Source organism: Gigantopelta aegis, chromosome 4 (assembly GCF_016097555.1).
Source record: "Gigantopelta aegis isolate Gae_Host chromosome 4, Gae_host_genome, whole genome shotgun sequence".
Classification (NCBI taxonomy): Eukaryota; Metazoa; Mollusca; class Gastropoda; order Neomphalida; family Peltospiridae; genus Gigantopelta; species Gigantopelta aegis.
Window position 1 is genome coordinate 69,847,545 of NC_054702.1, and position 15,619 is coordinate 69,863,163.

Genomic DNA, 15,619 nt, shown 5'->3' on the forward strand with positions numbered 1-15,619 from the left:
TTAAAACAATATATTTTCCATCACAATCTATGAACCGAAGATGCATCTTTTAAAAGATTTCTGTTGTTACTGTTTATGCGCTTAAACCTGTGTTATATTTCAAACAAAAAAGTATTAAAATTTTCTTCCTGGCAACAATTATTTCAATCATTCAGTAGTGGGTGAAAATAAATGATATAAGTAAAACTTATTCAGAGACTGTTTATAGTATATAAATCTATTACTACATAATTATTTCTAAAAACATTGGCCATTGAAAAACCCTTGCCAAACATAGATTTCTATTTATTCTGTGAGGCTTCAAACTCTAATTGACAGCCAATTGTAACTGAGAAATAAAGAGTGTCCAGTAACAGCAGAGGGCAGTATAGGCTGTCCATCCAAGATTGAAGCATCACCGAATAAACAGACATCCCATCTTAACGTTTCTTTCTTTAAAAAAAAATTAAAAAAAAAATTAGCCTAATAGAAAATTTAGAATAAGTGTTATTTATATAATTTATTTTCACTCACTATTAAATGACTGAAATAATTTTGACATGAAACAAATTGTAATATTTTTAAAAGTTATAATGCACTTCAAAAGATACATCATTAGTTGCGTGTACTTTGTAATGATCTTAGGACGACATTGTGTAACAACAGAGATTTGTGAAGTGTTTTATTTAGCTGCTGGACATATTAGATAAAAAAACGCAGCCTTTGCACCGTTTGAAATGTTATAATTTTGAAGTTATGTGAATTAACGAACAATTGTACATACATAAAATAGCTTCATTATCTCCAATTCATACATAAACAAAGTCCAAGATCTTTAAAAAATCATGTAGACACCAGTATATGGTAAAATTGCCTATTTGAATATACTTTGGAGGCCATAATTATTTGTCTTGTCCGAATGAAGAAAGTGTCTGATAAAACTAGGAATTTATTTATTGCGTGGAATAGCTTCCTCATCTCTAAATAATATGTAAACAACGTATAGATTTTCACAAAATCATATGTCGACGTAAAATTGTCTATTTAAAGGCATTTTGGCAGCCATATTTGAATTATGCAAATGAAGGAAATGTTGGATCAAACTAGGACGTTATTAAACAGCTTCCCCATAAACCCAAAACTAGTTTGTTTGTTTTTTTGAACAGCTTAAAAACTGTCTCTAAATTCCATCACATAGTAAATTCAATACACCGATCGCCATCTTGGATTTATGCAAATTAGGCATGAAACTGGGGTACTTTTAGAACACTTTCAGGAGACTTTATTACCCTCATAATTTCTTTGTGTGGAAATGACATACTAGTAGTGTTTGGGTACATTTGGAAGCGATCGACAGCGATCTGTCGTTCATATGTTCTATAATTTATCAGAAAGATGATAGTTGAAAGTTCAGTTAATTTTTATAACATATTTAACATGCTAAATTTAACTATTTGATTTGTTATTACTAGTATTGTTACATTAGAGTGTCTAATACTATATGTTTTGGGCTATGAATGTTTAATTATAGATGTTGTTAATTTGCAGAAATGTGTATTTAATTCCGGGAATGGTTGTATTGTTACCCAAAAAGACAGTTTTCATAATAGAAATCTAACAAAGGTAAACATGGTTAGTATTATTAAAAATATATTTATGCTTACAAAAAATCATATATTTGGTCAAAACGACTATGATGGTGAGATTCGTAACTTCTATGTTCGTGTTTATGAAATGTTTTTGTATCCCAAATTCGTTATATGGATGATATCTAAGGATATGACTTAGAATAATGCATTTATCAAACTTATGCTTCGAGATACTTTGAGTTCTAAACAGCTCAATTCGTGATCTTTGTTAAATCCAATATACATTATATAATTTATTCGATAATTTATTTATTTTTTTACATCATTTGCCCGTACTAAATATTTTTCAAGTATATTAAATAATCTTTAATGTTACCATTACTTAGAATGTTAAAACACTTGGATGCCTTTGGCAATAATATTTTATAAAATTAGTTCTAAAATTATGGAATTTTGGACATTGGAAAATTATATTATTCTTATCTTCTATACATTTTTAATTATATCGTGTGCATATTCTTTGTAGCTATATATAACCACCTCCAATTCTATGTTTAATTTTGAGAACATATTCTAATGTTAGGTATTTGCTTTAAATGGCGAATATGTAATAATTGTTTACATTCGTTTGTAAGCTAAATTAATTTACCATATAGTGATACAGATTTCCCTTTGACGTTGCCATTATACTGTTTTAACATTGCTATTTAAATACATCACTTATCTTTTCTTAAAGGGACACGCCCTAGTTGTTAACCATTACGCCGTTGTTTTTCGCTATTAAACCCATTTTTCACAAATAAAATTACACTTTACTTACATTTTATTATTTAAAATATACATTTCCATCCATTTTGGTAATCCTGGTAATCCTGATGTTTGTAATACCACGAAATGCATTTTTTGTATTTCTTAAAAACGCACGCGCCACTGAGAAAAAACCGTTGAGCAGACGAGGTCCAATCTATTTTTAGAGGGGATCTTCCCGTTTCAACATCACAGATGTTGGTATACCACGTGACCATTATCATTTTCGTTTGGTTTGTTTTCTCGTGCACGGTTCGCGCAATCAACATCCGATTTGTTGTAGTTTGTTTGTCATTCATGTGTAACAGTTCGTGCACATTTTCATTAACAATAAAGTTCAGACAAGTAAGTATCTCAATACAAAACGTTACAAACCCTTAAAACCAATAAGTCTTACGATATCTGTAGAGGACAGAACAGTTGGAACATGCCCAGGAGAGTGTCTGTGTGCACTCTGGGAAATTTGTCGTGACATAGGCATTTCTGTGCTTCGAGCGACATCTACCGGTGACATCAGAATACTAACTTTCAAAATTATTTCAAGTAATTGAGTCACGGGGATTCCCATGGTATTTATCGATAAAAAACCTTCTTTTTTACTCCATTTTATAAAAACGTGATCTAAGTGTGTTACAGGTTTGTAGATTAACCAGAATTATAATTAATTTTCGCGGGCTGAAACTAGGGTGTGCGACTTTAATTACATTGTAGATACTGTCATCAACTTGAGTTAAGCTCCATATATGTTAGCCAAGTGCATTAAGTATCTGTTTAACGTTTATTAACCAATTATCTCCATAGTAATATATGTCGTCACATATAGCTCTTATTAGTATTACGTAGTTGTATCCAGTATTTAAAGATACTTTGTTTTCACTATAAACAAACTCGTTGCATAGTCGTAGACCCAGTGATTTTATTTTACAAAATTAAAAATGAATACTAGTAGCTTGAACGTCTTGAGCTGGATGGAAACCTACACTTCCGATCCATAACTAAGAACATTATTAACTTAGGTGGCAAAATAATAGCATGATTTTCCAGTCAATTTATAAAAGTAATGAAATATTTAGACCATTTAAAAATTGCCTCACTGAATCAGTCAGTTTATAAAATGACTGAAAAGTTCAATCATTTTACAAATTGACTGATTTTAAACACTGACATTGTCAATATTATATCTTTAAAACATGTTTCAAAATATTTATGCGTGAACATTATTGGAAATAAACCAAAGTATTTTTAAATGAAGGTTTATTAATCATAACATGACGTATTAAACTCACCATTCTTATTTTAGCGTCATGAGAATAACATGTTTACTCCATATAGAGGTATGTGTATTATTGTAAACAGCGTTTGCTTGAATAAACACACAATATATTAACACCAGATCTTTGGTGATATACACCTGCGACATTCCAAATATAGGGACGTTTTGTATTAAAAAAAACAACACAAAAACATACGTCCCTGTAGTCAAACATTATTCTTGTTGTATAATTATTTATGGAATACAATAGTACAACATAATCTGATCAACACGTTTGATAGTTAGCAAATATTTAGGTTGGGTAAACACCATCTTAAATACAACTCGCATTGCTGTCAAATAAGCAAAACTCAATTCTTGAAACTGAATTTCATATTATATAGCTGCCTATGGTGGTCTTTTAAAAACATAATTCAACTCGGCCAACTGGTCATATTTGACTTGGGTTTGTTTTAAATTGTAACACAGTGTTTTAATTTTTTAGCTTGTCGACAGTGAAGGTGACAGGTGTATCAAGTACAACAAGGAACCTAAGATCGTAGAATGGTGTAGACGAAAAACATTTCCAATTAATAAAGGCCAGATAAAGATCATTGATGGAAAGATCGACCATAAACGATCCAAAATGATTGGTAATACAGAACAAACAGTACATTGTGATGTGAATCGACAGAATGTTGACTCTTCACTTCAGAAACTAAAACAATGTACCAATATCCTACCTTCCGTCAACCTTGGAACACAGTCCAAAACATTCAATGATAAATGCGATTTTATAGAAACAATATCAGAAACATATATTGCGCTTGTAGAACATTCTAAAATGAGCAATGCCGAATGGGGTATGGTCTTTATGTTATTTGAAGCCGAGAATAAAACGAGCACTGACATATACGATAAGTTACAAACCTGTGTGGTGCTTAAAGCACTGTTGGAAAGGATCATTGAAGAATGCGTTATGAAACAAACAATAGCAAAATGCCTTCTAGTACGTGAAACACAATTCGAACTGGTAAAGGAGGAATGTCGTATGATAGAAAAAAAACCCAAAGAATGTCTGAGCTACGGATTTTTACTTTGTAATGATATAGTAGAATGTACAAAATGCCATGATTCAACTATCCAAAACGCAGTTAACAAATTTAATGATTTGTTTTCTAGCGATACAGTGTACATTAAACAGCTGGGTTACATATTCTGTTTGCAATATTTTGCAAAGAATCAATCTGAGATGATGAATACTATCTGGATGACAAAAACACTGGACACTACTTGTGTCAATATTTTAACAGATGAGAATGAACATTGTTTAAACCTCTTATTAAGCAAGACAATATATGGCAAACAGACCAGTGAATATGAATATGCATCAGACAAACAACTGCAACCAGATCAGCCAGACCAACAAGTTGGAGATACTACTGGGAATATGCAGCGGTTATATAATTATTATCTGTGTACAAAGTTAAGTGCTGGAATGCATTGTACAGCAATGAAAATACCGAGAACAGATGTTTTTGACAAAACGTGTATATTTACCAAACCTAATGTTGAACAGTGGGCAAAGTTTATGGAGAGCACATTCAGTTTAAATGGAGAAATCATTCCAATAACGGTAGTTAAAGCATATCCATGTTTTTCACCGCAGTTATGTTTTGTAAATGGCGAGCAACTCGGTCCCGCTAATATCTCAGTACAAGAAGACATGCGTTATGAATGTAACAGACTTGGGTCATTTTTAAACTTCCCATCTTCAGCTTCAGCAATCAGGTTGTCTCAGGCAGGATTTTATTACTCTGGCCGTGGTGAAGAGACTATTTGCTTCAGTTGTGGATTACATTACGAACAATGGACGCGTTCCGATCAGCCCCTTGCTGTTCACAGAAGGCTAAAACCATTCTGTCCATTTATTACTGGAATAAACTCTGACAACAAACCTATACATACTGATGATTTAATGCCGATTCAGGTACTTGGTGACAGAGAGAGGAGCCAAATACCTAATGAAACAATGCAAGTGCAAGTTCTGACAGGTGATAGCTTTGTGGATATGGAAAGTGATTGTGAATCAAGCACTGGTGGTACAAAACAAACAGCAAGCAATTCTTCAAATGATGTAATGGGTCCCATTGGGGCCAACATACAAAGTCCAAAATACCAATCTGACAACACATCGTTGTCAAATTCAGTCTCATCAGATTTAATGGCACCCGGAACAGTTGTTCCTAAACGTTTGAGTTATGAGCATGCAGTATACCCTCAATATTTCGATATTAAAGTTAGAGAAGACAGCTTTACGAATTGGACTTCCTCTTTGAGGCAGACTCCTGCGATTTTGTCAAAACACGGATTTTATTATGCTGGTAAGTAAGTAATCTATATACAATAAATGTGTTTGACAGGAAGAATCACTGCCAGTCTACTTAAAATAAAATAGTATTGTTATTCCACGTTATATGACACTGTTAGTCTGTGTTTCATTTGGCAGTACCGAGCCAAAAGTCTTCATGTAAGCGGACAGAACTGTTTATGATTAAAGATTACCTGGACACGAAATTGAAAAAACTGCAGGTATAAATATGACAATACCTCGACAAACCTTCACGTACGCGTATATAACTGTTTACGACTAAAGATTACCTGACATAATTTGAAACGAATTGCGGGTATAAACCTGATAATACGTCGACAAGCCTTCGTGTGATATATCATAACTGTTCATGACTAAAGATTGCCTGGACATGAGATTTAAAACAGTGTAGGTATAAACCTGACAATACAATGACGATCTTTACGTAATTGGACGTAACTGTTCACGACTAAAGATTGCCTGGACACAAAAATTAAAACAGGTATAATCAAGTATACTCTCACCCTGTTGAGTCGTTGTCTCTATTAAGTCGTGCCATTTGGGATTTTACCCCTTTTTAAAGTAATGCACCACTTACCGTTTGTTTACGTTGCAAGTCTCACAATAAGATGTGTAGACAGCCAAATAGCTAAGAAATTTTAAGTATATCCAATTATTTGTTACATTTTACCTTAAAAATTCTTTTTTCTACACAGGAACCAAAATAGGTCAAAAACACATGACTCGTGTGCCAATTAAAACATTTGTAGTTTTCGTAATTTATGGCGATCATGCCCAAAATATATATTGAAGTGTCGTCTGCATGTTCATGTTTATTTGTACATATTAGTGAGTGACGTCAGTAAAAATGTGAGGTCACACGTCAATCGTTTTTCCATGCAAGCAAATAAGGGCGCTAAAATTTGAAAACGTAAACTAAGATGTAGATCAATACAGTTTTACATTAAAAATATGGCTATTACTACAATATGTATAGTGAGTATTATATTTGAATAAATATAAAAAATACAATTAGAAATAACCAAACTATTTAAAAAACACAAAAAAGAAGTTTGTCCCACCTTATCTTGCAAGCAATATTTTAAACACCATGCAGCAACCTGCTGACTGCTAAACCAATAAAAACATTTCAGAAAAAAACACTTCCTTTCTTATTGATTTCTTCAAGACATAAATTCAACCAAGCAGATTGCAGCTATATACTTTGTTCTTGTGACGTTTTGCGCTTCTATATTTGAAAATAGTAAATAACACGATTCAATAGAGTTATTTTTTTGTTTGTTTAGTGAGCGGGGGTAGATCGATTGTAAGAACGTGTGTACTTTTGATTACATAACATATGTAGATTTTTTCTGCATTGTGGGTTCAAGTAACAATTACAAATTTTCTTTGACTAATAATTATAATAAAATTACAAAGCAGTTTTAAAATATACTAATACAATTATTAAGTACCTCGACTCACCAGGGTCCCATACTATACGTCGACAAATAGTCATGTAATATAACATCACTGTTTACCTGAACCTGAAATTACGCTTGATTATGTGTCCAAGATACGAAACTTTAAGAAAGAAATTCATTAAAAAATACTACTTTAAGCATCCCAGTACTTTGAAATTAATACAACTCTTATCAACCGGAAACAATAAAGAGATAAACAACCTAGGAAAATATTTATTACAAGCAAACAGAACTAGGGATCAACTATTACTGGAAATAAACTAATATGTTCTCATTTTATCATTACCCTAGCCGCTGAGGATAACCTGTAAAATAACTTATCTTTATTCTGTTTTGTTTTTTCTATTATATATGTGTGTTTGTGTGTTTGGGTGTGTATTTGTGTCTGCGTGTGTGTGTGTGTGTGTGGGTATGTGTGTGTATATATGTATATATGTAAGTCACTCTCCACCATTGTTCCGCACTATTGTATATATTAATGTTTGTTCATTGTTATAATGCTGATAAGTTGAACAACTTAAAGCAATAAAAGAACTTGAACTTGAATATAATGTTGACAGTAAGATCGGATTTCGTTAAGACTTCGTCTTTGGGAATTTGTCACAGTGATACAAAATACTTTGTTGAGATATCTTTCCCATCAATGCACAGTTTTATATTTTGATTGCCTTCGATATAGAAGAGATATCTGGGCTCATTTTAATAAACTTTTGAGGTCCAGACTCAATCTTTAATGACGTCACATGCATACAGTTTGTATGGCTATGTCATGACATTAAAGTCTCCGACTCTAATATATTAGAGTCTTGAGTCTAGACTCTAAACGTTTTATAAGCACCAAGCCTGATCATAACAAAGACGTTCAATGTCAATATAACAATAGTCAACGTTTCTCTTAAGTACAGCAATAGTATAGTTTTCATCAGCATATGATGGGTGGGGCTGTTTTTTGTATTTTAAGGAAACTAATTACATCACGTACAAGTTATTCGATCAATTTTAAATCACAACTCATCTATGGTCAAACGTAGTTTTATTATTACAGGAAATTAAAGGCGTGTTGCGGAATACACATTGTCCTTTGTGATTCTGACACGTCGTGGTTAAAGTGAGATGCTTATGCACCTTCATTGGACGAAAGAAAGAAAGAAATGTTTTATTTAACGACACACTCAACACATTTTATTTACGGTTATATGGCGTCGGGACATATGGTTAAGGACCACACAGATATTGAGGTAGGAAACCCGCTGTCGCCACTTCACGGGCTACTCTTTTAGATTAGCAGCAAGGGATCTTTTATATGCACCATCCCATAGACAGGATAGCACATACTACGGCCTTTGTTATACCAGTCGTGGTGCACTAGCTGGAGCGAGAAATAGCCCAATGTCAGTTATTCTAAATCCATATTCTATACCATCTAAAAATATCTTATGAATAACAGTTTACCATAAGCGGTAGTCTTTTGCATAGTGCCTTTAAAGGTGTTTGACTTTAGAGCCATTTATGAACGATATCTGACCACCATGGTGATAACGTTCTGGGTTTGATGGTGGTCGTGGGTTTCACATAGTTAAATGTGTTGGGTTTCTGTTTTGATTTCTGTGATATATTAAACAGCCTGCAAGACTTCTAAAGACAAATATGACAGATGTGAACATACCCACAATTGTCGACATTACATCCCCAGTACTAGGGTAGATAGGTGAGCGAGTTCCTATTTCTACAACTATTTGCACCCATATTAGGGTAGAATCATCGCTGAGATGTTCCGGGTGAACCAATATGTGTGTGACACCAAGAGAGCACTTTGTTTATGTTTCATCTATTGAAATGATTCAGCACTATTTGCATCAGGCATTTGTTTGTGCCTACTCAACATTTCATTTCAACTTATTTTCGTGCTTATATCTAATTAAGGTTCAAGCACGCTGTCCTGGGAACACACCTCGGCTATCTGGGCTATCTGTCCAGGACAGTGTGTTAGTTGTTAGCAGTTAGTGAGAAAGAAGAGGGTGTAGTGGCTTTACACCTACCCATTGTTGTTAAAACTCGCTCTGGGTGGGAACCGGTACCGGGCTGTCAATCCTGTACCTACCAGCCTTATGTCCGATGGCTTAACCACGACACCACCGAGGCCGGTTTACTCAACATACTTTTCTGGTGGCAACCGGTGTTTTAAAAAAAGGGCGTAGGCCAGTGTAACAGCACTCACCTGATGCGCGAACGAACTAGGTAAAACATTTTCCAGTTGGAGCATTGGGCTATTTCTTGTTCCAGCCAGTTGTAACAAAGGCCGTGGTATGTACTACACTTTCTGTGAGTAGCGGTAGCGGGTTTCTCCTCTTATTATTTGTGTGGTCCTTACCCATATGTCAGACGTCATATAACTGTAAGGTAGAATTTAACTCAGTCGCTTGAGGTGCTTGAGTCGTAGGATCCAACCATCTCGGTGGATTCATTCAACTGATTGTTTTTTCTCGTTCCAGCCAGTGCACCACAGCTGGTTACAGTTCGTGATATGTGCTTTCCTGTCTGTGCGAAAGTACATATAAAATATCCCTTGCTGCATTTGGAAAAATGTAGCCGGTTTCCTCTGATGACTTCATGTCATAATATGACATGCAATATCCGATGTTTAATTAATCAATGTGCTCTAGTGCATCGTTAAACAAAACAACTTTCCTCCGCTGACTACGTGTCATAATTACTAAATGTTTGACATCCAATAGTCGATGATTAATTAATCAATGTTCTCTAGTGGTATCGTTTAACAAAAGAAATTTTAACTTTTAACTTTCATATAACCATAAAAAAGAACCCCGAGATGTGTGCGTCATTAAATAAAACATTGTCTCTCTCTTTATATTCATGATATAAGAGTAACACTGACGAGTGGTATCATTTACCTTTGTGCATTCTGTGTCAAGTGTGAATAAATGTTTGTTATATTATTAGCGTATATACGTTTGTATTATTTCACAGGATACGCCGACTGCGTTCGGTGTTTTTACTGCGGGATAGGATTGAAGTCTTGGGAACCCCAGGATGACCCGCTTGAGGAGCACATACGCAATCGACCATCTTGTGAATTCATTGTATTCACCAAAGGCTCAGATTTTGTTTCTGAAGTCCTGCAGAAGATAAGTCAGGTAATATTAATTAAAAGTCCTAAACTAAACACACAAATGTAAATGTAAAAACCCACATATTACAGTCTACTGTGTATATGTACACAAAAGTGATTGCATAAAACATCCACGTATTTTCTGTTTAATTATTAATGCTGCGATATTTAGGATAACTTTAATATTTAAACATTTAGAAAAGATCGCCCAGTTCTGTTTTGTACGTATGTCGCGCCACTCTTCGCTTGCTGTTAACTAACCGTGTAAATACAATGTTAGATGGATACACATAATGTTATGCCGGTGTGATAGACATTTCTCGATTTGCATAAGCATATAATTTCTCATGTGATACTTGCACACATGTAAACGAAAAGGGGCCTTGTCAAACATTCAGTTTATCTCTCCATTATATATGGCCGTTTACCAAGTTAAGGTTGGGGATGATCTGATGTTTGGAATGAGTTCTGAATATGACAAATTTTAAGAACATTTAATTATATTACGTATATATGCTGATAAACGTTCACATTGCATATGTTATTATTTTTATGGCAGTACTATCTACTTCTCGTTAGAAATCCCCGTTTGTAGATTTGACCAAAAACCAATGTTATTTCATGACCATGTGACTTTTTATTCGACCTATCAAAACACTCTTGCATGACACTGTCGACAGTTTGACGTATTCCGAATGCTTGAACCATAATTGGATATAAGCACGAAAATAAGTTGAAATATTACGAATGACGACTGTTAACGACGAAAGGCTACCTGTACTCGACATGGAGGAATTCTTATTTCAGTCACACTAAATTGCAAGTGACCTTTTGTTTTCAGAAAGACCAAGCTGCAAACAGTGCTTCCGCACCAAGCACTCGTAACAGCAGTGGCAGTAAGTATTTATTTAATATTTAATGTTCTATCCTATATGTTATAGACTTCACATTGCACACACGTGTGTTATTGTTGGAAGGAAATGTTTTATTTAACGACGCACTCAACACATTTTATTTACGGTTATATGGTGTCAGATATATGGTTAAGGACCACACAGATATTGAGAAAGGAAACCCGCTGTCGCCACTTCATGGGCTACTCTTTTCGATTAGCAGCAAGGGATCTTTTATATGCACCATCCCATAATAGGAGGGCAGTACATACCACGGCCTTTGTATACCAGTCGTGGTGCACTGGCGTTATTGTTGGTGTCTGTTACCCTGTTTCGTGTATATACAGTCTAGTTATAAAGTGTAAGTAAATATCTCGATAGTTCTCATGGTATCGCTTTCAAAATCATCTCTACTAAATTTCGAAGCAAATTTAAACAAGGTTTTGTGACGTAACTAGATGAGTAGATCACCTTTCGTCACATTTTTACTACAACAACAATTAAGTTTTGTTTTATAGTTACCAAACCGAATAAAGCATAGTCAAGTTTTACGTATTTCAAGGCAACGGAAATTTCAGAGGTTGCTACATTGTAAAATGTTAAACAGTCGTTGCTTATTCATTTTAAAATTGAAACCAACTGCCGCTAATCACAATTTTGAAAGCAAAGTATTCCTTGGTATCTGGTATCTGCACCATACCCTTTAAGTTGTCTTTCAACTGTAAGTGAACAGTGTGTGTGTGCGTGTGTGTGTGTGTGTGTGTGTGTGTGTGTGTGTGTGTGTATATATATATATATATATATATATATATATATATATATAAAGGTTCTGTTCAAGTAATTACTTTGCCAATACATACATACATACATACATACATACGCAGACACATACATTTTGGTATTTTGGTATGGTGTTATCCGTCCGTATATCCGACTGTCCGTCTGTTAAATTTTCTTGCCTAGACCATGTCTTGGATATTGAAGAATGCAGGACTATCAAATCTCACATGCAGGTGCATTGCATACCCTCGCTAGAACACACTCTTTTCGACACCACACCTTTCATATTAATTAATGGAGGACCATCAAACCTTGCATATAATTTATACAAGTTGGAATAACAGTGTGTCGTGTACCATTACTAGGTCACCACAACCAATTTTCTTAGTTCTAGATAAGACCTTCTACTATTACTATAGGTAAAGTCACCTAGATCCACTTTTCATTGTTCTACGTAACTGACCTTCTATAACAGATAAATCACATAATTTGTGTAAATTCTCAAAACTGTAGGGATATCTAGTTCAGCCTTTGAAGAAGCGGAGACGGTCAACTTTCACAGAAGTTAACAGTACAGAAATATATAAATGTGTCACCATGCTATAAAACTGTTCCCATTATAATAATAAAAAAACCCCAACCAACTTCATTAACCAGCGAGCATAATCTCTAATGGGAATGGGTGCATTATCATTAGTAGTTGGTCTAAAACAAACTGCTAATCCATATCATTGCACAGAGTAATTCTAATCACATCATACACGTAACACATTCATTAATGTAGGTGCTTGTCTATGAAACTCCCGACGGGCGTAGTGTGTACCCTACAGGTACTCGTCAGTCTTGCTTAGCTTTTCTTTAAAAGATACATAAATCATGAGGTTATTCTTATGACTATGAGTCTTCTAATAAACTAACTTGCACTATTGCAGATTCGGGTGATTTGTTCAACTCTGACACTGTATTAAAGGCGAAGGAAATGGGATACAATGATAACATCATAACTATGGCCGTCAAAGCACTGGCTGTTAATCAAGGTAAACGTTTTATACACGAATAATGTGTTGATCACATTATTGGTCCAAGTAACAAGGAATACATGGAATCAAAGTGTTTTAATTACAGGAACTACAAGCCAGACCGAGACGTGTTTAGAATTATGATCTGAACGACATAACTGCCATCCGTGATCAAAACCAAATCTCTGCACAATGCAGAGTCCAATGGGCATTCGACAAAATAGTGATTGATTCCATGAATATCTATCTGGGAGAACTGCCACTCCCGAGGAGATTTTGTACGGGACATACGTCATTTTAACCGTCACAAAGAAGACTGCCATTCTCAGACTAGTTCACTAAATTGAAACTAGCACAGGACAAAGCTACTTAGGATAAATACAGCTGTGATGACATGCGCTCGTGAATAGCTATCAAAACAGTGATGATATCATATGATGATAGATAATAACTGGACAAAACGATGATGATCAGCAGAAAAACGCAAGTAACGTTTTATATTTATTGAATAACTGTTGGCTGGTGTATTTTTGCTGATTTCATCATGGACTTTGTTGTCATGCGTGATGATATTTTTAATCACTCAGATTGTTAACAGTGGTATGTTCAGGTGGCTGATCGCTCACTACCAATTTGACTGGTAAAACATCGTGTTCTTTCACATGACTTTCATTTAACATTAAGCACCAAAATCAGTCTACCGAATTACCGAGAGCGCTCGTCCTCCTGAACATGCTTCAGCATAGAACATTGCTCTATTGTAATTGCTCATCTTAGTTTGACATATTTATTGTGAATGATTGCAATAAATAATCTTCTGAATACATTAGTTTAATTCGGACCTGGAATTTATGTAATAGAAAGTAACAATAAATGTCTATCAACTTCTAGATACTTAACATATTCATGTCCAAACGTTTTTCAAGTATGTCCTTCCTGGACGTCAAATTCATTGTTGACAGAGATTTTTGTCCTGGATACACAGAACCCCATATTTCAGAGATCGTTTTAAAAGCTGCACTCCCATTGTTAAATCATATTGTATTGTACTACTTTCAATAGGTGTCTGCGCGCGTGGATGCACGTATGTGTGTGTGTGTGTGTGTGTGTGTGTGTGTGTGTGTTTTGTCCTCTTAGCATCAGTTCATTGAAACTAAATACTTTTTACAAAACGAACACCATATTTGATTATGCATTTCAGATCAGAATTCACCGGACCTGGAAACACTTTTGGAGAAGATATTTGTCATAGAGGAGCAACAGAATCAAGCCACATCATCACACAATAAAGACGAGCGGCTTACAATAGATGCACCATCAGGTGCAGAGACCAGTGATTCAAATGCATCTACTGCAAGTCCAAACGGACAGATCTCTGAAGACTCCACAAAAACCAACACTCTGGATGGCAGCTTATGCGATACGATCACAGAATATGTTGGAGAGACCAATGAAGAACACAGTGATGCAGTGATGAGCATGGGTGCAGGCCACAGTCGACTGCAAGCAGCTAAATCAGATGCTAACAATTCAATCGAGTCTAGTTACTATAGCTTACCAGCACGTCTTCAGTCTGGATCTAGCGACACTTCAGCAATGACACCCAGCATGAACGACAAAAACAGTGATGGTATTTATTTTAAGTTTTTTTTTTCAATTAGAGTGCTACTAGTGTTTCTTGAGCTCAATACTGTTCATATAATCCTTTTGACTGTAAGAGTTTACAATACAGTCATGATGTGAGATAAGAATTCAGCTGATTCGATATGTGCTAACACTTATTCCAGGATTAGGAGTGGTTATTTCATATAGCGTTGTTATATGGTACCCTCTTGTCAGGACAGCACGTGCCTTGTAATTTCATATTTATAACACTGAAATGGTAATGGTGACAGGTTTCTCTTACACAACCAGAAATCATTTTAAATAAATTTCACCATGTATTTTCCACTAACTGAAATTCAGATTAACCAATTCATCATTATGGAACGATTATATAACAGTAAATAAATTGTTCCAAGCCAAGCGTATTTAAATTTGTTTTATATAATTATTACCACCAAAAATCTGTATTTATTTATTTCAACTTATTTTCATGATTATATCCAATTAAGGTTCAAACACGTTGTCCTGGGCAAAATCTCAGCTATCTGGACTGTCTGTCCAGGACAGTGGGTTACTTGTTATTGGTTAGTGGGAGAGAAGAGGGTGTAGTGGTCTTACACCTACTCACTGAGTCGTTAAAACTCGGTCTGGGTGAGAATCGGTACCGGGCTGCGAACCCAGAGCCTACCAGTCTTATGTCAGATGGCTTA

The 15,619-nt window shown here is 34.9% G+C and overlaps 1 protein-coding gene across 4 annotated transcripts in view; it reads left to right on the forward strand.

The window, feature by feature from the left end:
- Positions 1-15,619, forward strand: part of LOC121371006 — a 37,299-nt gene that overhangs the window by 16,732 nt on the left and 4,948 nt on the right. For 3 of the 4 annotated variants that reach the window (XM_041496606.1, XM_041496608.1, XM_041496607.1), the window contains 6 exons: positions 1,528-1,611; positions 4,133-6,011; positions 10,471-10,637; positions 11,454-11,508; positions 13,218-13,322; positions 14,506-14,934. In XM_041496606.1, coding sequence (XP_041352540.1) covers positions 1,528-1,611; positions 4,133-6,011; positions 10,471-10,637; positions 11,454-11,508; positions 13,218-13,322; positions 14,506-14,934 — 2,719 coding nt within the window. The remainder of the gene's footprint in view (positions 1-1,527; positions 1,612-4,132; positions 6,012-10,470; positions 10,638-11,453; positions 11,509-13,217; positions 13,323-14,505; positions 14,935-15,619) is intronic. The other variant, XM_041496609.1, reaches the window with a different exon arrangement.